Below are 25,240 nucleotides of genomic sequence, written 5' to 3'. Positions count from 1 at the left end.
TTCACAACATCTTTCCGATAGGAAGGAGACCAGAATTGCATGCAATATTCCAACATTCTAGTTCTCCCTGTATTCCATGAGATCTAACCTTGCTAATCAGTCTCCCATGGGGAACCTTGTTGAACGCCTTACTGAAGTCCATATAGATCACATCTACTGCTCTGCCCTCATCAATCTTCTTTGTTACTTCTTCGAAAAACTCAATCAAGTTTGTGAGACATGATTTCCCATGCACAAAGCTATATTGACTATCCCGAATCAGTCCTTGCCTTTCCAAATACATGTACATCCTGTCCCTCAGGATTCCCTCCAACAATTTGCCCACCATCAAGATCAGGCTCACTGGTCTATAGTATCTACAGTACTGAAATTTATTTCTAGGGTATGGAATTCAAGAGTAAAGTGCTTTGCATTTTTGGCTGCTAGCAATGGTGTATTTAACACTTTGACGAACCGTGCCCCTAGATCCATGAGCTCATGTACACTATTCAGGTCCGTGCTTAAGAGGAGAATGTGGTTAATGTTGGGCTTATGCCCGAAACGTCGATTCTCCTGTTCCCTGGATGCTGCCTGACCTGCTGCGCTTTTCCAGCAACACATTTCCAGCTCTGATCTCCAGCATCTGCAGACCTCACTTTCTCCTTAATGTTAATATACTAAGCTAATGGAACAAGGGCTCAAATCCCACCATGACAGCAGTGGAATTTAAATTCAATAAATACATGAACCTGATCCCCGACAATGTTTTTGACTTCTAATTGTCCCTGAAATGATCTGAGCAAGTCACTCAGTCTGAGGATAATTAGGGATTGACAGCCAATAGCACCCAAATCTAATGAAAGAAAAAAGATATATTTTCTGTTTTCCAAGAAACCTTGGAGTGCAGGTTCATAACTCCTTGAAAGTAGAGTCGCAGGTAGATAGGATAGTGAAGAAGGCATTGGGTATGCTTTCCTTCATTGTTCAGAGCATTGTGTATAGGAGTTGAGAGGTCATGTTGCAGCTGTAAAGGACACTGGTTAGCCCATTCTTGGAATATTGCGCGCAATTCTGGTCTCCCTCCTATAGGAAGGATGTTGTGAAACTTGAAAGGATTTAGAAAAGATTTACAAAGATGTTGCCAGGGTTTGAGTATTTGAGCTATAGGGAGAGGTTGAATCGGCTGGGGCTGTTTTCCCTGGAGTGTCGAGGCTGAAGAGTGACCTTATAGAGGTTTATAAAATCATGAGGGGCATGGATAGGATAAATAGACAAAGTCTTTTCCCTGGGATCGGGGAGTCCAGAACTAGAGAACATAGATTTGGGGTGAGAGGGGAAAGATATGAAAGGGACCTAAGGGGCAACATTTTCATACAGAGGGTGGTACGTGTACAGAATGAGCTGCCAGAGGAATTGGTGGAGGCTGGTCCAATTACAGCATTTAAAAGGCATCTGGATGGGTATATGAACAGGAAGGGTTAAGGGATCAAGTGCTGGCAAATGGGACTAGATTAGGATGGATGAATTGGACTAAAGGGTCTGTTTCCATGCTCCATATTTCTCTTCTAGTTCTCCAAAGTCCATCTTCTGCAAATTTTCTACTGTCTTATTAGATCTAGCAGTTTGGTATCAGCTACAACGTCTGAAATTCTGTTATTTGTCCTTAGATTCAAATTAGTGATGTTAATTTTGACTAACAGGGATACCAGCACTGAAAGAGCAACCTTGTGACGCAGTGGTCATGTCCACACCCCTGGACTGGGAGGCCTGGGGTCAGTCTCACCTGCTCCAGAGGCGGATAGTAATATCTCTGAACAAGTTGATTAGAAAAAAGTCAGTGTAGATTCTGTCTTCCAGTCCCAACCTTCCAACTATACAGACAAGTCTTCTGCCAGTAAATGTGAAAGACTGACACATCTAAAAAAGTTTCCCCATTTAGGGTCGTCTTGAGGTGCAATGGGAATATCCCTAACCCTGGCCCGAGAGGCCGAGGTTCAAGTTCTATCTGACCCAGAGATGTCATAGGATCTCTGAACAGGTTGATCGGGAAAATAGCTTCTAAAGAAAATTTCTCAGCACTGGTCCTTCTGAAACACAGCTTTCCAAGATGCTTCAAACTAACTAACCATGCTCTAGTCTCTGCTTTCTAAATTTTAGCCAAACTACTATACATTCAGCCGTTTATCCTTGGACTCTAAATGACTTCAAATCTTAGTTAGAAGTCTACTGTTTTATCAAAACTACTACCTTACCTTTATCAACGCTTCCTAAAGTTCCTCAAAGAAGTATATCAAGTTGCGGAAGAATGACTTAGCACCTTGGAATCTATGCCACTTATTTTCTGTCTCTAAGCAATTTTCTACCAATTATTTTGCTGCAGGGTTTAGCTATTCCAGTACCTTGCCAGCACTGACATCAACATGAATGATCTGTAGTTCTAAGATTATCTTTTTTTCCCGTTATTTGAAATTAGAAACACTTCTTCAATTATGAAGTCTAACCCTTCTGAGAAAAAGGCTCCTTTTTGATTATTTTCAATGTGTGAACCAACTTTGAATATTTTGTGCACATGAATAGTTAAGCCCATTTCCTCCTCCACAGTTCCTACTTTCTCTCAACTTTCTGTCATCAGCTAACTTAGATAGTTGTGTATTCCTTCATTTAAATCTTAATTATTAGTATTATAATGAAAAGTTGAATTCCTTTGTATACGTTTTGAAAATAGTTTAATGAGAGTGAACATGTGTTGAAGTGACATGCACCTCATGCACACACAAGAGAACTAGTCTGCCACTTTGTTTATTTGCTTTCTACATGGTAGTTCAAGGCAATTTCTGAGTCATTTTTATAATGTTTGAATTTAGTACAAGTTTGTTTGCCAATAATTAACCTAAAAGGAAATTTAAAGATCAGTTGTCCATGGGAATGTGGCTCTTCAAAATTTCCATAACTTTAGCTTTTCTGTCAAGTTAGAAATTTCTCTAGTGATTTGCAATTTGATCAATTGCCTGATCGCAGAATTACAACACTGCTTGGTACAATGTTGCTGATGTTGCCACATGCTAGAATCAGATCTTTCCAACTGTCATGACTTCTGCAAAAGACTTAAGTTTAACTTGTTATTTGGAGGAGGGGTTCGGGATATCTGTCAGTCTCTGGGTAACCTGGAAATGTGGAGGCCCACCCAAATTTAACATTATCATTACAATTCTTAATATCTGTGCTTTCTGGCTGTTTGAGGGGCAGGATGACAAGTTGGAAAGACTGTGCTATAAGGCAGCTGACAGAACTGCTAGGGATAGTCCCTGGTTCCAAAGCAATGTAAAAAATCATACTTCCCTTTAGCTGCCAGGTTTCTTGACTGCTAGGAAATATGGTCTGCAATCATTAAATCCAAACTGCTGATAACATCTAAACCTTAGATATTATTAATGATGACCGATCTCATGGTATTTGACCAATGCCAAACCCACTCTAGATAAACTGGAAGTAGACACATTTATGTTGGTGTGGGTTTCCTATTATTAACAGGTTAAACACTAGCACCCCCAACAATACCATGCCCAGCTGAGAGCTGGGATTAATATTGTCCCTTTTGAAATAGTGGTTCAAGAAGGCAGCTCACTTATCAAGGGCAACTAGGGATGGGCAATAAAGGCTGGCCCAGCCAGTGATGCTCACATCCCATGAATGAATAAAACAACTTGTGCCTGACCCAAGCCATTTCTTAATTTTGCAAAGATCTTGTGGATAGGAGCATAGGAGAAGGCTATTCAGCCCCTCCAGTCTGTTCTGTCTTTCAGTGGGATCATGGCTGATCTCTGGCCTAACTTCATATACCTGCCTTTGGTTCATATTCCTTTGCTTACCAAAATATTATCTTCCTCTGATTTAAAATTTACTACTGATCCAGCTTCCACTGCTGTTTGTGGAAAAGTTTCAAATATCTACCCATTCTTTGTATGTAGAAATGCTTCCTAACATCTCTCCTGAACAGTCTGGCCCATATTCTAAGACTATGACCCAAGTTATAGAATCCTTAACTAGTGGAAGTAGGGTAGATAAAGGTAAACTATCTTTTCCTGTTAATATCTTGAAGACTTTGATCAGATCACCCCTTAACCTTCTAAATTCTAGAGAATGCAAGCCACGTTTGATGAATTTCTCCTCGTAATTTAACTCTTGAAGTCCAGGCTTTATTCTCGTACTCCCTTCTTCCTAAGGTGTGGTGCCCAGATCTGCTCTCAGCACTCCTGATTTAGTATTACAATGCAGCCGGCCGGAGCTGTTAACCAAGTGGTTCTGACTAATGCCAACAGCTTAGGTCTGTTCTGGCAGCATCTGTAGAGGGAAAAACCGCCTTTATGTTGGGACTCTGCGAGTTTCTCCAGCACCTTTTGGGTTTTTTCTCTCTGTTTCAGATCTCCAGCATCTGGAGTTCTGTCTCTTTTTTCAGTTTAGGTTTAATTCTTGTTTCACTTGATGTAGACGTGACAGTTAAAGGCAGTGGCAAGCCACCACTGATACAGACTGCCAAGAAAGCAGAGCAAGAGCCAAGGAGCTGCCTTTAGCCTGAGCTCACCTGATGATAATGAAAGAACTGTCCATTCAGGTCCAGTCCACACAAGCATCCTTCACCTCTTCCTATAACAGCAGGTGAATTATTCCTTGGTCCCAGCTTGGAAGAATTTGGAAAAAGGAGAGTTTGGGAAAGCTGAATGGCCTCTAAAAGCTGAAAACCGCAAAATACTGTGTGTTGCTTCCCCGTGACTAAATGAAATTCACTCCTGTTACAGTGTAGCCCAGATTTTCAGATGAGTGCTTTTTCCTCGTGTGAAGGTATGGCTAAATGAATATAAAACAGCAGGCTTACATATCTGTTAGTGCCATGAATGAGATTGACTGATCATCAACATATTCTTTATTGCTGCTTGTTCAGACTGCAACTCCAAACAACAGTGGACTTGCTGGGAAGCACCGAGAGGCAGTCGTCTTATTAAAGACAAGTTGCTATTCTGAAATATATGTCTGCAACACTTAATTGAACCTGAAGCTAATTATATGAAATAAAGTAGGTGGGGTGAGTGTGGGGTTTGGTGGATAGCAAGAATTTCTGCTTGGATAAGTTTTTAAATGCTATTTTTGGTACCAGAGCGAATATGTGATTCAGAAGGCAATTGCAGCATGGATTCTTTACCACCACTTCCGATTAGAGTCAATGATCAACAACATGTTGCAAGCATTAAAATGTTATTGCATGTTGCTGGGTCAAAATCCTGGAATTCCCTCCCTAAGGGCATTGTGATTCTACCTACAATATGTGACCATAGCAGTTCAAGAAGGCAGCTCACCACTGACTTCTCAAGGGCAACTAGGGACAGGCAATCAATGCGGGGCAGCCAGCGATGCCCACATCCCATGAGTAACTAAATAGTCAAAGAAGAATCTTGCCTTATTTGATTTTAGATAAATTAATCTTGTCGTGTGAATGAAAAATAAAACAAAAAGTCCTCCACATCTGTTATGACAGTAAATAACCATTTACAGGAGAAACTATGTAACTTTTGAATCAGGGCACACTGGTGAAATTGCTAAGCAAAATTCTATAATTTATGTTTTTAGTTTGTTTAAGCCACTTATTGTAATAATTGTAGGAGAGGGCATTTGTTTGAAATGCCTGTTTAGTGAGACTGGAGGAGTGTGATGCCGCTACTATTTTACAGTTGGACTATAAGCTATAGATGCATATTTAGGCCATTCGGCCCATCGAGTTTGCTCCACTATTTGATGATGGCTGTTATGTTTCTCAGTTGAAACTTTATTGCTGGAACAGCACAGCAGGTCAGGCAGCATCCAGGGAACAGGAGATTCGACGTTTCGGGCACAGGCCCTTCTTCAGGCCTGTGCCCGAAACGTCGAATCTCCTGTTCCCTGGATGCTGCCTGACCTGCTGTGCTGTTCCAGCAATAAAGTTTCAACTTTGATCTCCAGCATCTGCAAACCTCACTTTCTCCTGTTATGTTTCTCAACCCCACTCCCCTGTCTTCTCTCTGCAACCCCTGATCCTCTTACTAATCGAAATCCCATCTATCACTGTCTTAAATACACTCGATGATTTGGCCTCCACAACCCTCTGGCAATAAATTCTGTGGATTCACCATTCTCTTGCTGAAGAAATTTCTTCTTATTTAAGCTCTAAAGGGTCATCCCGTCAATCTAAGGCTTTGCCTTCAGTTCCTAGTCTCTTCTACTAGTGGAAACACCTCCTCCATGTCCACTGCATCCAGGCCTCTCCGTATTCTGCAAGTTTCAATGACATGCCCCCTCATCCTTCTGAACTCCAAGTGCAGACCCAAAGTCCTCAACTGCTCCTCATATGACCAGTCCTTCACCCCGAAGATCTTTCTTGTGAATCTCCTTTGGACCCCTCCAATGTCAGCATATCCTTCCTTAGATGCAGGGCCCAAAACTGCTCTCAATATTTCAAATACAGTCTGATCATAGCCTTAATACAGCCTCATAGTGCATGCCTGCTTTTATGTTCCAGTCCCCTTGAAATGAATGCTAACATTGCAGTTGCCTTCCTATCTGCTTTAAGAGAATCCTGAACTAGGACTCCCAAATACCTTTGTGCTTCAGATTAGCAAAGCTTTTCCCCATTTAACCAATAGTCTATATTCTTTGCACCAAAGTGCATAAGAAGCCAAAAGGAGAGATTGGACATATGAGGATTATTTTCACCAAAACATCGGAGGCTGAGGGGGTGACCTGGTAATAGTATTTAAGAGGCATGCATTGGATGGATGGTTTGGGTCTCTTTGCCAGTGTGGAAATGTCAAATAGGGTATAGACTTAAAGTGAGAGGGGGAATATCTAAAGGCAAGTGGGTGTCTGGAATGTCCAGCAGGGAGAGGTGGTAGAAGCAGATATGATAGCAAAGTTAAAAGAGGTGCTTAGACAGACACATGGATAGGCAGAAATTAGAGGAATGTGGACTGTGTGCAGGCAGATGAGATTTGTTTAGAATAGCCTCATGGTTGACACAAATATGATGGGCTGAAGGGCCTGTTCATGCGCTATACTCTTCTGTGTTCTTTGTTCTGTAATCTCACACTTTCCCACAGTGCACTCCATCTGCTACTTATTTGATCACTCTCCCAGCCTGTCCAAGGGAGGCTGCAGCCTCCCTGCCTCCTCAACACTACCTGTTCCTCCCCCTACTTTTGTGACTCTGTAAATATAGCAACAATGCCCTCAGTTAATTTGCCCAGATTGTTCTGTACAACATGAAGAGTTATGGTCCCATTGCTGACTCCTGCAGAACTCCACTAATCACTGCCTGCCATCTTAAAAAATAACCCTTGATATCCATTCTCTGCATTCTACCAGTCAGCCAATCCTCTATCCATGTCTTGCCCTTAACACCATGGGCTCTTATCTTATTTAGCAGCCTCCTTGTTGCAGATTATCTGGAAATCCAAATTAATTACATCCATTACCTCCTCAAAGAATTCTAACAAATTTGTCAGGCATGGCCTCCCCTTGATGAAGCCATGCTGATTTAGCCCTATTTTACCATGTATTTCCAAGTAATCTGCATTCTCATCTTTAATAATGAACTCTGAAATCATACCAACAACTGAGGTCAGGCTAACTGGCCTATCATTTCCTGTCTTCTGCCTGCCTCCCTCCTTAAAGCAGACATGTTACTTTAATCATTTTCCAGTCCTCTAGTCCCTCCCTGACTTCACTGACTCCTGAAAGATCACCAGCAATGCTTCCACAATCTCCTCAGCTATCTCCTTCAAAACTGTGGTGTGTAGTCCATATAGTCCACGTTATTTTTCCACCTTAAGACCTTTCACCATCCCTGACACCTTCTCCTCAGTAATAACCGTTACTGTCACCTCTGGCCCGTTGGCTTTCTTGAGGTTCTTGTATGCTGCTGGTGCCTTCCAGTGTGATAACTGATGCAGAGTATCTGTTCAGTTCCTCTTCGTTCCATTTGTTTTTTTTTCCCATTACTACTTTTCTTTCCTCATTTTCCAGGGTCCAATATCCTCTCCTGTCTCTCTCTCTCTCTCTCTTTCTTTCTTTTCAAAAAAAACTCTTGCTGGTGTCTTCTATATTACTAGCTAGCTTACCCTCCTACTTTATCTTCGCCTCCCTTCTTGCCTTTGTAGTTGTTCTCTGAAGGTATGACTAAATGAATATAATACGTTTGTTCTCTGCTGGTTTTTAAAGGCCTCCCAGTCTTCTGGCCTCTCACTATTGTTTTGAACAAGTGAAGCAACGAGGACCAATGTGTACTCCTCCAGGCTTATATACATGTCTCTATCTACTTTCACGCTGTTATTAGCATTCAGACAAACCAAACATAAGTGTCCAAACTGAGTTTGCTTTTGATCTTGACTGGGAATTGGGTAGCAGGAAACTTGCATTTTAATGTGGGACAAGTTTCCAACAGTTTAAAGGTAACATGCCAAATCGTGACCCATCCCACAATGAGAACAACTCTGGATGGTAAATCTGGAAGCAGTACAAGTAACATGGTTAACATTTTCTTTTGAGACAAATACTTAACTGGCCTTGGCAAATACTGCGGTTAAGTTAGGTGCATATAAAATGGAGAAATCTGAGGTATTTCTCCAACCTAGCTTCATGTACACTGGCAGTGTAACTCTTTACAATATATATTAATGATATTAGTAATAACATTAGCAAATTTACTGATGATAATAAGCTGGGTGGCAGGGTGAAATGTGAGGAGGATGTTAGGAGATTACAGGGTGACCTGGACAGGTTAGGTGAGTGGTCAGATGCATGGCAGATACAGTTTAATGTGGATAAATGTATGGTTATCCACTTTGGTGGCAAGAACAGGAAGGCAGATTACTACCTAAATGGAATCAATTTAGGTAAAGGGGCAGTACAAAGAGATCTGGGTGTTCTTGTACACCAGTCAGTGAAGGTAAGCATGCAGGTACAGCAGGTAGTGAAGAAGGCTAATAGCATGCTGGCCTTCATAACAAGAGGGATTGAGTATAGAAGCAAAGAGGTTCTTTTGCAGATGTACAGGGCCCTGGTGAGACCACACCTGGAGTACTGTGTGCAGTTCTGGTCTTCAAATTTGAGGAAAGACATTCTGGCTATTGAGGGAATGCAGCGTAGGTTCACGAGGTCAATTCCTGGAATGGCGGGACTACCTTATGCTGAAAGACTGGAGCAACTGGGCCTGTATACCCTCGAGTTTAGAAGACCGAGAGGGGATCTGATTGAGACATATAAGATTATTAAAGGATTGGACACTCTGAAGGCAGGAAACATGTTTCCGCTGATGGGTAAGTCGCGAACCAGAGGACACAGCTTAAAAATACGGGGTAGACCATTTAGGACAGAGATGAGGAGAAACTTCTTCACCCAGAGAGTGGTGGCTGTGTGGAATGATCTGCCCCAGAGGGCAGTGGAGGCCCAGTCTCTGGATTTGTTTAAGAAAGAGTTGGATAGAGCTCTCAAGGATTATGGAATCAAGGTTATGGAGATAAGGCAGGAACAGGATACTGATTAAGGATGATCAGCCATGATCATATTGAATGGTGGTGCAGGCTCAAAGGGCAGAATGGCCTACTCCTGCACCTATTGTCTATGTAACAGAGGCCACGTTGGCCATCTGAGAGAAACTGACTTACTTAAGATGAGAGATATTGGAATGCACCTCTGTGGCAAGTAAGTCTTGAACCTGTGCTTCTTTGTCCACCAATAGCTACTTTTGTTTTTTTTAAGGCTTTGGAAGATGAAGACAAGGAAGAGTCATTGTTTGTTGGGTATTTTGCATTCTGTCATCTATAAATTCATAGTCATAGTTTTTACAGGATGGAAAATCGTTCTTCAGTCCAACGTTTCTGTGCTGATCATAAAGTCTTTATTCTAATTCCATTGTCCACCACTTAGCACATAGCCTTCTATGCTCATCTAAATACTTAAAGTTCTTGCCTCTGCCACCCTTTTAGGTTATGACTTTCAGATGTCCACCATCTTCTGGGTGAAATGAAAGAGGTCCTCAAATCTCCTCAGCTTCCTGCTCCTTACCACAAAACTGTGATCTTTGTTATTAACCCCTCTACTAAGGGAAAGTTTCTGCCTAACAACCCTATTTATGCCCCTCAGAACCTTCTCCACTTCAATCAGGTCCTCCCTCTGCCCTGTTGGCTCTAAGGAAAACAAGTTCCATGTCTCTCTGTCTTCTTTGAGAGCCACTTATCTTTGTGGTCTCTGCTATTGCATCTGTGAGCGGCCTAATTTGCGATGGTTTACCTTTTTGGAGGACAGGAAAGCGAGTGACTAACCAACAATAATTGCCGGCAAGTGTTGACAAACCTGGTTTTTGCCCATCAGTCCTTAACAGCTGCTGGTTTCTCCAATGTCCATTTTGGCATTGCCCCTTTAAACAGTGGGGATCAGATTGTGCCAGTTGGGTGAGTGATGTGTCAGCTTGGAGATTAAAAAGCAAGAAATTGGAATTCCTTTTGCCTCAGACGATCTCATATCATGGAATCTGACCCATTGCCTTTATTGCATACACAACCTGCCTCTCCATTACGACGGGGCCCACATGTCCCCTAATAGGAGCCACTGGAGTATTTTAAAGATAATGAGCTGTTCCTGATGAACGTGATGGACAATTTGATCTTAGATCTTTTGTTAATGTCATTAATTTGTACCCTATATCCATGGTTCCAAATATATCTCCATAAGATGTTGATTGCTGAAACCACTTTTCTGACTGTGTCTGACTATGGGGCATCAAAAAGTTAGTCATCTACTTAACAGCGCACAATGTCTCAGTAATTGTGAGCATCAGCTACTCCCAGTTGTACAGTTGAAAGGTGATTAACATCTTTGGTGCTGGATCAATAGAGCAAGGAGTAATGTACTTTTATTCTTTAAGATGTGAATGTTGCTGGTAAGGAGAGTATTTGTTGCCCATTGTCAATTACCCTTTGAATAGTTTGCGAGAACATTACAGGGCAGTGCTGTGGGACAGAATTAGTTGTATACTAGGTTAAGAACAGTAGATTTTTTTTCCTTTTGAAGGACATTAGTGAAACAAATGGGTTTTTTTAACTATGCCATCATGGTTGTCATGGTCACTATTACAGAGATGGACTTGATGTTCTGTTTGCACAAATTAAGTTTAAATTTCATCAGTGGCCTTGATGGGAATTTGAACTCATGTCCCCAGATCTTTAGCTCTGCATTACTAATCCGGAGACGTTATCAGTATGTTACAATCTTCCCAATATAAATGTTGCAAAAACTCTCATCAGTTAAAATTTTGAAAGCTGGGTAATCACATCTATGCTACAAATTAAGAAATCAGTTGTTCAGGAAAGGCTTAATCTTTCCTGTGCTTCACTATTGGTAGTTTGTGTTCTACACCTCTGGATCATACTCACGTGGAACATACCGCCTGACTCTATACTGTCCAAAGATATCTTGAGCATTGAATATGATAATTTTGTCTACTCTGTCTAGAGTAATTGGTCTACTCTTTTTTTATTATTATTAATTCACTGCATGCTAAATCTCTGGCAAGGCCAACATTTATCGCCACTTTAGGTCTCTATAGTGCTGAACCTAATCTGTTGCTCCTTTATAAGGTCACAACTGAGATAATGGTCGGTCAGATTTTGACTTGATGGACCAGCTGTCTGTTGGTGTGTCTTTGCCTGTAATGTGGCATTCAAACAATTTTTCACCAAATCACATCCTAGAGGTATTAGGGCATGTAAGCAGGAGTTTGATCATAAAGGTAGGTTTTAGCAAATGTTTTGAAGATGGAAAGAGTTAAAACAGAGATGTTAGCACTCAGGGTCTCAGCAGCTGTAAGTACAGCTGTAGAAGCAACAATTCAACTCAGGCCTACTCAGAAACTGAAGGATTGCAGGTATCTTGCTGCTGAGGGACAGCATCTTGATGAGAAATAAGTGACTAACCATAGATACTTGAGGGTTAACAAATGTGATAGAGTGGGAGAGGAAAGAGAAGCCAATCGCAAATATATGTTTGCTCTAAATAGATCCGAATGAAATTAAGTGATAACAGTCCTACCCAAATAAATACCAGCCAGATAGGTATTGGAAAATGTGCAGCTGTGAACTGGTTGAGAAGGTCATGGATAGTGGTTTATTTTATCATGGTCACATAATATATACATTTATGACTTTAAGAGCCATTTTTTGAGAATGTGGCAGAAGCAAAAACCTGTTTGGACAAATTCAAGCCAGGAATACTGAATCTGTTTAACCAGGAGAAAAAGCGACACTTATTACGACATAATGTTATAAAAACATAATTGGAGCATTCATTCACTGCTGAATAGAATGGAATTTACAACTGAAACCTTACAGTACAGGAAATCTATGTGCTCATGTATGTGCAAAATTTAGAAACACATCCACTTTAGATTGTGTAATAGATTTTTGGCACATTTCCCAGAAGACCTGCATTACTTCCTTTTATAGTTTGCTAAATTGAGGAATAGAAGCTCTCTTGGTTTTGTTAAAAGAATTTAGTACCTGAATGAATTGTGGTTTGTGATGAATCAGGTTTCAGCTGACATAGTACCTTGAAGACTATTTTTACCTCTCTCCATCTCCCTATCTGCCCTCACAATGTCAAGCCCTTGCTATGTGACATGTGAAGCTTGGGGCAGCTGCCACCAAAGCACAGTCGGGAAAAGACCACTGTCTGATGTCTTCCTGCTGAAGTTAAATGAGGGTCTGTTCAGTTACTGGACCTTCCTAGTGCCTCAAATGCAGGTAAATATAGTCTCTGTATGTGTAAGAGATGCCTTTGGTTTGTTTTGTTTGGATAGAGTCAAACTTCAGTGTTTGTTTGTGTCCTTGATATGCTATTGTACAGACCGAATTGTGTTTGTGACATTTATATTATACATAAAGATTATATTTTATGAATAAAGTATATTTTTGAAATAAAAAAGGATTCCAAGCCCTTTCATAATAGTTCACCTCTATCCACACATTTGCACTGATTATCGTGGCCAAGTCAAGGCAACCTTCTGTCTTAACAAATATTATTGATTCAATGAGAAATGCTGTCAAACCCTGCTGCAGGCCGGAGCACTCTGATTTCACTGGATTATGTCTGTTTTTAGCTCTGTGTTCTATTGCTTCATTAATTTGATTGCTACGTTGTATCAGCAAGTTGAGTTTTGAAACTTAGTTTTTAAAATTCAGTAATGGGATGGGCATAGTGCTGGCTTTATTAAAAAGAAAATAATTTGTAGGATGTGGGTACCATTGGCTGGGCCAACATTTATTGCCAATTCGTAATTGTCCTTGAGAAAGTAGCGGTGAGCTGCCACCTTGAACCACTGCTGTATTTAACTACACACAATGAGGTTAGGGAGGGAATTCCAGGATTTTGACCCACTGACACTGAAGGAACAGTGACATATTTCCAAGTAAGGATGGTGAATAGCTTAGAACATTAGTATGTTACAGGAACAGGCTCTTCAGCCCATCATGCCTATGCAGACCATCATGCCACTCAAAACTACCCCCATTTGCCTGCACATTGCCCAAGTCTCTACATTCCCTGCACGATCATATGTCTTCTAAAAGCCTCTTAAACGCTGCTATTGTTTTTGCTTCCACCACCTCCCCAGCATGTTTTCCAAGTACCTATTCTCCCGTGTGGAAAAGAAAAGACTTTTCTTGCGCATCTCCCTTTAAACTCACCCCATCGCCTTAAATGTATGCCCCACATTGATATGTAATTTTTGATTTTTTTTAAACAAAGTAATATATCTTTCCAGGTAAAACCACAAGAGGGGTAAGATTGAAACAATCAACAGTAATCAGATAGGATTACTAGAGCACAACAGAAAGGGGAACCTCCCATGAATGGTGTTCCGATGTATCCATTGTCTTTGCTCTTCTGGATGGAAGTGGCTATGGGCTTGAATGGTGCTGGTCTAAGGTACTTTGACGAAATTCTGCAGTGCTTCTTGCAAGTGGTACACACTGCTGCTACTGGGCATCAGTAGTGAAGTGAGTGGATGTTTTGTGGATGTGGTGCCAGTCAAGTGGGTAGCCATGTCCTGAATGATGTCGAATCTCTTGATTTTTGGAGCTGCACCCGTCCAGTCAAGTGGGGAGTATTCAATCTTGCCTCCAATTTGTACCATGTAGATGACGTATAGGCTTTGGGAATCAGGTAGTGAGTTACGCAGTATACCTAACCTCTGACCTGCTCTTGTAACCACAGTAATTATGTGGTGAGTCCAATTTGGTTTCTGGTCAATGGCAACCCCCAGGATGTTAATATTGGTGGATTCAGTGATAGTAACATCATGTGAATGCCAAGGGAAATGGTTGGATTCTTTCTTGTTGGAGATGATCATTGCTGTAGTCTGTGGCATGAATTTTATCTGCAACTTGTCAAGCCAAAGCTAAATATTGTTCAGAAACCAACACAGAATGCACCTGTGGAGGGAGAGATAGAGTTAACGTTTTGAGTCCATTATGACTTCCTCAGATATGCATGTTGTCCAGATCTTGCTGCATTTGGGCATGGACTCCTTCAGTATCTGAGGAGTTGTGAATGTTTGCGCAATGTTCAGCATCAGTGAACATCCCCACTTCTGACCTTTATGATGGAGGCGAAGTCATTGATGAAGCAGCTGAAGATGGTTGGGCCTAGGACACTATCCTGAGGAACTTCTGCAGAGATGTCCTGGAGCTGTGATGACTAACCACCAACAATCTCAACCATCTTCCTTTGTATGGCTCCAACCAGTGGAGAGTTTTTACTGATTTTCATTGATTCTAATTTTGCTAGAGCTGCTTTGATGCCACACTCAGTTGAATGTAGCCTTGATGTCAAGGGCTGTCACTCTCACTTCACATCTGATATTCAGGTCTTTTCTTCATGTTTGAACCAAGGCTGTAACAAGGTCAGGATTTGAGTGGCCCTAGTAACAGCTGCAGAGAAGGTGCACAAAGAATGAAATCAGCAATAAATTTGAAATTTGAGAGATCAATTTAGAAGGCTAATAACAGAAGAAGCTGTTATTGAATCTGTTGGTATGTGTGTTTGTATCTTCTGCCTGATGGAAGAGATTATATCCAGGGTGGGATGGGCCTTTGTTGGCTGCCTTTCCGAGACAGGAAGGAGTGTAGATAGAGTCAGTGGGTGGAAGGTTTGCTTGCATGATGGACTGGGCTGTGTTCACAACTCTCTGTAGTTTATTATGGTCCTGGGCAGAGCAGTTGTCATACCAAGCTGTGATGCATCCAGATAGAATGCTTCTATAAAAATTGGTACGAGTCTTTACAGGAATGCTGAATTTCTGTAGCCTCCTGAGGAAATAGAAGAATTTATTAAGCTTTCTTGACCGTTGCGTCAACATGGGTGGACTAGGACAGATTGCTGGTGATGATCACCTCTAGGAACTTGACGCTTTCAACAATCTCCACCTCCGCTCCATTAATGTAGACAGGAACATGCCCTCCACCTTGCTTCCTGAAGTCAATGATCTGCTCTCTTGTTTTGCTGATGTTGAGAAAGAGACTATTATCTTCACACCACACCACCAAGCACTCTATCTCTTTCCCGTATTCTGTCTTGTCTTTGTTTGAGATCTAGCCTACAATGGTGGTGTTGTCAGCAAACTTGCAGAAGAAATTAGGACAAAATTTGGCCATTGCGTCATGAGTGTACAGGGAGTATAACAATAGGCTGAGTATGCAGCCTTGCAGGGCCCCAGTGTTGAGGATAATTTTGGAGTAAAGCAGCAGTCTTGCTGAGTCAAGTAAGCAATCTACTGTATAATAAACTTATGCTTTTAACCACAGTTTTACCATTTGGACAAAAGATAAACCAGGGAGGTTACAAAATATTTATCCACCATACCTCCACTAATTAATATTGGCTTACTACACCAGACAATCTCATGTCCTGTTTTACCCCAGCATTGCTGAACAAGTAAACATTCACTGTACTGCAACCCCCATCATCTCTTGTCAGATTTTTTTTTCAGTCCTAAGAATATGTTCCTCTCAAATAAACTTGATAATGTGGAAACCTGTTGGTGCAGAACTACACTTCCTGTCAGCTTTTCATGGAGAAACATCTGGTTTCTGTAGCCAAAGGAGTCAATGGTGTGTGATGGTCACAAGGCTTTAACTTAGAGGGGGAAGAATTTATCATTTCAACCTTTCTTTTTCAATTGTTTGAATTTTTAAAAAGTGTGTCCCTTGCAAATGCAATTGTTTGTTTCACTTTTTTCCAACTCACTCTATTTGCATTTTTCTTGTTCCAGAGTACAGATATAACCAGCAGCATCGGTTATGATAATCTGATCCAGCACATGAACGATGGGCGAAAAACATGCAAAGAGTTGGAAGATTTTATCAAACAAAGGTATTTGAACTTTATTGATACTTACAACTCTCTTGAACTTCATTGCTGGGTCAAGGCTCCTTGGTACCAGTTGTTAGTGTAGGGGAAGCACAGTGAAGAATTTCAAACTAGGCCACTCTGCACGAAAGACTTACTGATCTGATCCTGATTGATCCCTGAACACCGCCATTTCACAGAAACAGAGATGCCCATTTGATTTGCTTGAGATCCTGCACAAATACAGTCATGGCATCAGTCCTGTCTCAATGACGTTTTAGCAGTAGGCAGGCTTCTCCGTCCTGAAGGAGTGCACTTAAGTGGCAACCGGGATTTTTGTGATGGGTCACTAATGTGGGACTGGAGTCTCTAACCTTCCATCTCTGTTGTGAGTGTTGCTGCTGAGCTGATGCTGTCATGTAGGAACTATTTTCACTTCAGCAGAGAATGTTAAGTGAACATTTGCTGGAGGTTTCAAACACTATGAAGGATTACCTAATGAAAGAAAAAAAATTGCTCACTTGGCTAAGGAGCCAGAAATAAGGATTGTAACAAAGTCAGCCAGCTGGATCTCGTAGAATATGAATTCCCTGATTGGGGCTGCTAATCTGGTCCAAACAGGGAGCCTTGGCTGACATATAAAAAGGATGAATGTCAGAGATACTGACATTCTGGTATTTGACTGTTCATGTGTAAATAAAGGGTAAGTTAGTGATGGGATCCTGGCCCCTTTGGAGTTATTTCAGAGGCAGTAAAATCTTGGCAGAGAGTGAAAACAGAATTTGAAGAAACCTCTTTGTGAAAAAGTCATCAGAGTTTGGAAAGTTCTGTCACTACACTTCAAAAGTATTTCATTAACTGTCAGGTATTTTAGAGTGTCCTGAGGTAGTGAAGGAACTTGAGTTGACAAAAGGGGTGAGGGCATCTTTTAAAGAAAGAGCAGCTAAATAATTGAAACTGAGGAAAATGTGATAACTACTTTCACAGACAGCAGTGCAATGGAGTCCATTTTAGATTTAGTTGAGAGAAATGTTTGTACAGACTCGGAGCTGGAATGGCTTCTTCTATTGTGTGAGTGTCTATGATTCTCTAGTGGACAATATTGTACTGTTCTGTTCTTACCTTATGTCTACAAACACCTGTTTTTGGTTTGTGATAGGATGAGACCAAGCAAGAAACTATTCGATTAGAGTGCAGATAGAATGACGGTAGGGCCAGACTCTGCTCATGTTCAAATATCCTGCAGTGTCGAGGTTCACCCATGCAGAATGGCTGCATTAATGAGCTATAAGTGAAGCTATGAGTGTAGGGATTCATTGACTGCAGGAAGTGAGTGGAGATAAACTGTACAAGACCAGATATTGCAGACATAGTATCTTCTGATGAATGAACAAAACTCAACATGAAACAGGCCTTGTGCTGTGTGGAAATGACCACGATGATTGCTGATATGTGTTTCAGAAGTTGAGTAAGTATAAAATAATAGACACAGAAAATGCTCACGTGAGGTCAGGTGGCATGACTGAAAAGAGAAAAAATGTTTCATCACCATGGGAAAAGTTTAGGGATGTAATAAAAAGGAATAACCTATGCAGAGTGGAAGGCAGGAAAGATTAAATGACAAAATGTATTATGGTGTAAGGCATTAACATTTTTTTAAAAATCACTTTTGCTCTTTAATCACTCTTCCATTTTATCAACTTTTCCTTCCCTCCCACTCCTTGCCACAATCTTTTCACAATCTTTTCCAAATATGATGAAAGGCCAGTGTTCTGTTAAGTTGGGTTCTGGCTCCACAGATTATTCCAAAACTGCTGAATGTTTCCAGCAATTTCTCTTTTAGTTCCAGGTTTCTAGTATCTGACGTGTTTGTACGAGAACTGTCCTGATCTGTTGACCGAGCTTCTTTCAATAAGGAAGTACATTGTCTTCTTGCAGATTCAGTTTGTTTCATCAGGGAAGAGTCATTTTCTCAGATCACAAACACAGACAGCAACAAAAGACTTTGAGTTCACATTTTCTTTAAGGGTTCAGATTTGAAAAGAAAAACCAGAAGATAATTTGACCTTCTTGGTGGATTTTCTGCTTTTCATTTGTTCAGTTCAGTAGACATATTGCGAGGGTAGAACTTTTTTGTTTTATTTTAAATAAAAGTCACATTAAACCTGTTACTTATATAGTTATCCTGGCCAATTGCTCTGAACTATTTTAATACATACCACTTTTAATACCTACAGCATGTCTTAAAGCATTTTACTTGAAATATGCTACATTTGGCTGTATAGCAGGATGTAGCAACACATTTGCACCCATTGAGTTCCTTAATTTTTTTTTAAGAATTAGGTTTATTGTCACAAGTACTCAAATACAGGAATACATGAGCACTGCGAAAAGTGCACAAGTTGCTACTTCTGTCGCCATCTCAGGTACAAAGATACCTAAGTACAAAATCTTTACTTTTTCAGAGGGCAATGCATGTATGGAATGATCTGCCAGAGGAAGTGGTGGAGGCTGGTACAATTACAACATTTAGAAGGCACCTGGATGGGTATATGAATAGGAAGGGCTTAGAGGGATATGGGCCAAGTGCTGACAAATGGGACTAGATTAGGTTGGGATATCTGGTCGGCATGGACAAGTTGGACCGAAGGGTCTGTTTCTGTGCTGTACATTTTTTCTGACTCTAAATTAGAAAAATGAAGAAATTACTGTTTCAGGTAACATATTTTCATAACAGAAAGCTAAAAGTTGGTTAAGATACTAGGGACAGCTTCCCTGCAATTCTTCCAAATAATATTACGGACTCTTTTACATCCACCTAAGAGGCCAGATAGGATTTCAGTTTAATATCTCGTCTGAAAGAGAGCACATCTGACAGAGCTTTGCTGTCTTTAATATTACTGTCATCTGAGCAAGAACTGACTCAAACTGATGATTTTCACACTAGGTGTATATCATTTTATGCAGATGAAAAATTAAATCCTGTTTCCAAATTAGACAGAGCATGGCACTGTTGCTAACTGTTTGTAATTGGAAGATGTATGACATCTGAGCAAATTTGATTGAAAACAATAAATGAAAGTTGTGAAACAAAAATGTATGAAGTAAGAGATGACTAAGCTGTATCAGTAAATTTTATGGTTTCAGAATTATGGAACTCTTTGGTTGAATATAATTCCTCTTTCATTAGCTTGGGTTTTAACTGAGTTGGGTTGAGTTGGGAAATATTTATCAGTGAGTGGGACCCAATTCCAGAGTGCTAATGCTATTCCCAGGCGATCTGATTCTCAGGAGTGCCTTTTGAGGATGTGAACTGATTCAGGTTGCAAGCCCCATGCACATTGCACTCCCAACCTAGCCATTTCCACGGCAGGGATAAAACAGAAATTGCTGGAAAAGCTCAGCAGCACTAAAGAGAAATCAAAGTTAACATTTCAGGTCTGGTGACCCTTCCTCAGAACTGATAATAGTTCAAAAACTGTGGGTTTTTAACAGAAGATAGAGTGTGGTGGGAGTGGGGGGCACTAGGGAGTAGGAGGCAGGTAGAGATAGAACTCAATAAGAGAGAAAAACAGTAGGACAGACAAAAGAATTGGATAATGATCTGGCTAGGAGGGTTAATCACTGTGCATAGCACCTGATGAAGGCGCACTGCTGCGAAAGCTAGTGGACGATAACCTGGTGTCTTGTGATTTTTGATGCTGTTAATGAAGACTGTTAGTGGATAACAATGGGTAATGTGTAATCCCAGCCAATGTGGTAACAAGGGTGTGGGGGCTGGGACAAAGGAGAATTCAAGCCCTACAGTTTCTGAAATCAAGTCTGGAAGGCCGCAGGGTCCCAAGCGGAAAGTGATGTGTTGTGCTTCCAACAGGGATAGGCATGTCTTGCTGGTCCAGAAAGCACTCAAATCTCTCACTGTTATGAAAATAGATATGCAATTGATAGCACAGATTAGAGAGCCAGAGCTGTTAGTCAAACAATGTTTTCCTTTCCTGGGAATTGGTAGAATAATGGATTACTGGCATGCGGAGGAATCATTTATGGGGGGGGAGGCATAATTTGGATTACAAGGGACATGAAGTGGCTAAGGGGTATTGCCTGGTATGAGGAGGAATGGGGAGTCATGGATGGGGCATAGGGAGCTTTTGGAAGATGAAGAGATATGAGGGCTAGGGGCCCTTTTCATTAAAATGAGGATGAAGAGCCCCAGCAAGGTCCCTTTAAACAGCCTGCGGTGGCATCTGGAAGCCTTGAGGGTTGCCTTTGATTTCTTTACTGGATCAGCTGCCCCAGTTTGTAGCCTCCTGCCAGTGAAGATCCTGTCTTTGTGGATGTTTTCTTCTACTTGTTGAAGAATTTTTGATAACTCTAGTTAGCTGTCTATGTGACTTTAAAAAAAAGGCCAAGTAACGGGCTGGAGAGGTGATGGATTATTGGGATTGTTGCTAGGCATCCGGGTCATATTCTGGAGGTCCAGATTTGAATCCCACCACTGCAAATGTTACAATTTGAGTTCAATAAAACAATCTGGAAATGAAGACGAACGATGGCTGGTATTATTGTGGGTTTACCTATGCCAAATATGCTGCAACGGTCCTTGAAGACAGCTCCTCACCATCTCAAGGGAAAATAGTGTCGGGCAATAAATGTTGGCTCAGCCAATGGTATCCACAAGCCATGAGTGGATTAAAGAAACATGAAATTTCCAGAAACTATTGCTGAAATATAGAAATTGTTGAAATGTCATCAGCCGAACTGAACCTTCTCTTGATTTTGCAAGTCCTTCATTTGGTGTAGTGTGATGTCACTGGGCTAGTGATGCAGTGAACTAGGCTGGGTGGACATGGGTTCAAATCCCATGAACAGCTGACTGGCTTTAAATTCAATGAATGTATAAACAGTCTGGAGTTAAAAGTATGTCTCAGTAATGGTGGCCATGACTTCTATCATTGCAAATATCCATTTGGTTCATTTGCATCCTTCAAAGAAGAAAACCTACCATTCATTCTGACTTGTGACTGCAGATCCAGAGCAATGTGGTTGACACTCTTAATTGCCCTCTACATCAGAGTGAGAGGCTTACACCACTTTGCTGAACTAATTAAAAATAGCAAATTAATACAACCTTCTCAACCCAGTCCAGAAACAGCTAAAACAATTGCTGAGAAGTTACTGAGTCCCATGATATTTTTTAAAATTTTCTAAATTTAGATTGAAGCCTAAAATGTTTTAATTTATCTCTGTCTGTCTATCTGCCTAGTCACAAAAAGGTTCCTGTGTGAATGGCAAAATTAGGCTGAGGGGAGAACTAGGCTGAGATGAGGTTTGAATGGAAAATGCAAATAGAGATCAAAATCTACTAAGATTAAATCTGCAGAAGAGGAATAGAATCATTGCTTCCTTCTGCTGTTACTCTGCCACCGTGAATACATTATTGTCACTGACAGAATGGAACACTGCAAAACTCTAATGGGGAACAATGATACAACGTTCTTACTGCTGTGGGGTGGGGAGTGTGGGGGGTTGCTGCAGGAAGTCTAACCACTGACTGAAACGAAAACTCAGTTACTCATTCAGTAAACAAATCTGTTGAAGTTGTGACTGAAAGTTGCAGCACATTTGGAGAATTCTCCTTTTTGTTAGAAAGTGCTGTGTTATTAACTTTGTCAATTTTCTGTTTTGTTTCATGGCTGGAATGAACTCAGTGAGATACTTTCTTCCTCATGCCCATTATATTTTCAGAACTTTAACCTCGTGCCATTTTCTTGGAATTTAATGCGAAGATCTCCAGTCTTGTATCAGTGTTTCATATGTTAATTGCATGTCGTTTTTTTCGATGGAGGGCAGCCATGTTCTCTGAGTGCTGGAGTTGCCAACTGTCCAAGTTTCATAGAATTCTGACAGTGCTGAAAGAGGCCATTTGGCCCATCAAGTCTGCACCAACCCTCTGAAGAGTGACCCACCTTATCACCATTATCCTGTATTTCCCAAGGCTAATCCACCTAACCTGCATGTCCTTTGGACTGTGTCATAGAGATGCACAACAATGAAACAGACCCTTCGGTCCAATTCGTCCATGCCGACCAGATATCCCAACCTGATCTAGTCCCATTTTCCAGCATTTGGCCCATATCCCTCCAAATCCTTCCTATTCATATACCCATCTCGATGCCTTTTAAATGTTGCAATTGTACCAGCCTCCACCACTTCCTCTGGCAGCTCATTCCATACATGCACAACCCTCTATGTGAAAAAGTTGCCCCTTAGGTCCCTTTTATATCTTTCCCCTCTCACCCTAAACCTATGGCCTCTAGTTCTGGACTCCCCTACCCCAGGGAAAAGACTGTCTGTCTATTTTTCCCTGTCATGATTTTATGAACTTCTGAGGTCACCCCTTAGTCTTTGACATTCCAGAGAAAACAGCCCCAGCCTTTTCAGCCTCTGCCTATAGCTCAAACCCTCCAACCCTGGCAACATCCTTGTAAATCTTTTCTGAGCCCTGTCAAGTTTAACAACATCCTTCCGTTAGGAAAGAGATCAGAATTGCACGCAATATTCCAAAAGCGACCTAACCAACATACTGTATAACCGCAACATTACCTCCCAACTCCTGTACTCAATGCTCTGACAAATACAAGAAAGCACACTAAATACCTTCTTCACTATCCCATCTACCTGTGACTCCACTTTCAAGGAATTATGAATCTGCACTCCAAGGTCTCTTTGTTCAGCAGCATTCCTTAGGACCTTCCCATGAAGTGTATAAGTCCTGGTAAGATTTGCTTTCCCAATATGCAGCACTTTGTATTTATCTAAATTAAACCCCTGCTACTCATCAGCCCATTGGCCCATCTGATCAAGATCCCGTTGTACTCTGAGGTAACCTTCTTCGCTGTCCAATACATCTCCAATTTTAGTATCATCTGAAAACTTACTAACTATAGCTCCTGTGTTCATATCCAAATCATTTAAGTAGTGGACCCAGCACCGATCCTTGTGACACTCCACTGGTCACAGGCCTCCAGTCTGAAACACAAGTCTCCACCACCTCCCTCTGTCTTCTATCTTCAAGTCAGTTCTGTATTCAAATGGTAGTTCTACCTGTATTCCATGAGCTCTAACCTGTGTCCTAGAGTCGTGCAGCATAGAAACAAACTCTTCTGCCCAACGTGTCCATGCTGCCCAGGTTTCCTGAAGTGAACTAGTCCCATTTGCTTGGTTTGGCCCATGACCAGTCTAAACCTTTCCTATCCATGCATCTGTCCAAATATCTTTTAAAATTTGTAATTGGTACCCACCTTTACCACTTCCTCTGGCAGCCCATTCCATAAATGCACCACCCTCTGTGGAAAAAGTTGTCCCTCAGGTCATTTTTAACTCCTGCCCCTCACCTTAAACCTTTTCCCTTTAGGACTGCCCTACCTTTCAGAAAAGACCTTGGTTATTTATCTTATCTGTACTATTCATGACTTTTTAAACCTCTATAAGGTCACCCCTCAGCTCCTACAGTCCAGGGATAAAAGTCCTAGCCTATCTCTTTATAACTCAAACCCTCCAGGCTCACTAATAATCGAAGCTCCCAGTGGAAACCCATGCTGACACAGGGAAATTTGTGCAAACCCCATACAGTCACCCAGGCTGGAATTGAACCCAGGTTCCTGGCATTAAATGTTGTGCTATCATGTTCTAGAGTTTCCAAAATTATGGTTTAATATTCCTGACAAGTCTGAGCAGTCCAGGAGAAGAATCACTGATGTATTAAACAAGATTTTTTTTTGTGTGTGTCTTTCACAACCTATTTTCCTTGAAATGTCTGTGGGCAAGGTAGAGAAGGCTGTTTAACTGTTTCAATTGGAGAAGGTGGCGAAGGCAGCAGGTCATAGCATAAAACTTCCAGCTGTGTGTCCAACCAAAGTTCATGGAACCGTGGTAATATATTCCACAAAAATGAATAATTCATTTTAGAACATAGAATATAGAACAATACAGCACAGAATAGGCCCTTTAGCCGTCAATGTTGCACCGAGTTGTGAACTAATCTAAGCCCATTTCCCCCCACGCTATCCCATCATCATCCATGTGCTCATCCAAGGATTGTTTAAATCTCCCTAATGTGGCTGAGTTAACTACATTGGCAGGCAGGGCATTCCATGCCCTTACCACTCTCTGAGTAAAGAACCTGTCTCTGACATCTGTCTTAAATCTATCACTCCTCAATTTGCAGCTATGCCCCTTCATACAAGCTGACATAATCATCCTAGGAAAAAGACTTTCACTGTCTGCCCTATCTAATCCTCTGATCATCTTGTATGTCTCTGCTAAATCCCCTGTTAGCCGCCTTCTCTCCAATAAGAACTGACCTAAGTCCATCAGCCTTTCCACATAAGACCTTCCCTCCAGACCAGGTAACATCCTGGTAAATCTCCTCTGCACATTTTCCAATGCTTCCACATCCTTCCTGTAATGGGCCAACCAGATCTGTACACAATATTCCAAGTGTGGCCGCACTAGCGTTTTGTATAGTTGCAGCATGATATTGCGGCTCCGGAACTCAATCCTTCTACCAATAAAACCTAACACACTGTATACCTTCTTAACAGCAGTATCAACCTGGGTGGCAACTTTCAGGGATCTATGTACATGAACACCAAGATATCCCTGCACATCCACACTACCAAGAATCTTTCCATTGACCCAGTATTCTGCCTTCCTGTTATTCTTCTCAAAGTGAATCACTTCACATTTATCTGCATTGAATTCTATTTGATACTTCTCAGCCCAACTCTGCAGTTTATCCAAGTCCCCCTGCAACCTGCAACATTTTTCCACACTG

General features: G+C 41.3%; 1 protein-coding gene across 2 annotated transcripts in view; it reads left to right on the top strand.

The window, feature by feature from the left end:
* pstpip2 (proline-serine-threonine phosphatase interacting protein 2) overlaps positions 1–25,240 on the top strand; it is a 134,405-nt gene that overhangs the window by 13,848 nt on the left and 95,317 nt on the right. Inside the window, exons 1-2 of one of the 2 annotated variants that reach the window (XM_043713006.1) lie at positions 12,505–12,800; positions 16,328–16,428. In XM_043713006.1, coding sequence (XP_043568941.1) covers positions 12,654–12,800; positions 16,328–16,428 — 248 coding nt within the window. In that variant the 5' untranslated portion in view covers positions 12,505–12,653. Of the gene's footprint in view, positions 1–12,504; positions 12,801–16,327; positions 16,429–25,240 lie in introns of those variants that run through there. The other variant, XM_043713091.1, reaches the window with a different exon arrangement.

The sequence above is a fragment of the Chiloscyllium plagiosum genome, chromosome 1 (genome assembly GCF_004010195.1).
Source record: "Chiloscyllium plagiosum isolate BGI_BamShark_2017 chromosome 1, ASM401019v2, whole genome shotgun sequence".
Classification (NCBI taxonomy): domain Eukaryota; kingdom Metazoa; phylum Chordata; class Chondrichthyes; order Orectolobiformes; family Hemiscylliidae; genus Chiloscyllium; species Chiloscyllium plagiosum.
The sequence above is the reverse complement of the archived record's forward strand: the minus strand, read 5'-3'. Positions and strand labels throughout refer to the sequence as shown.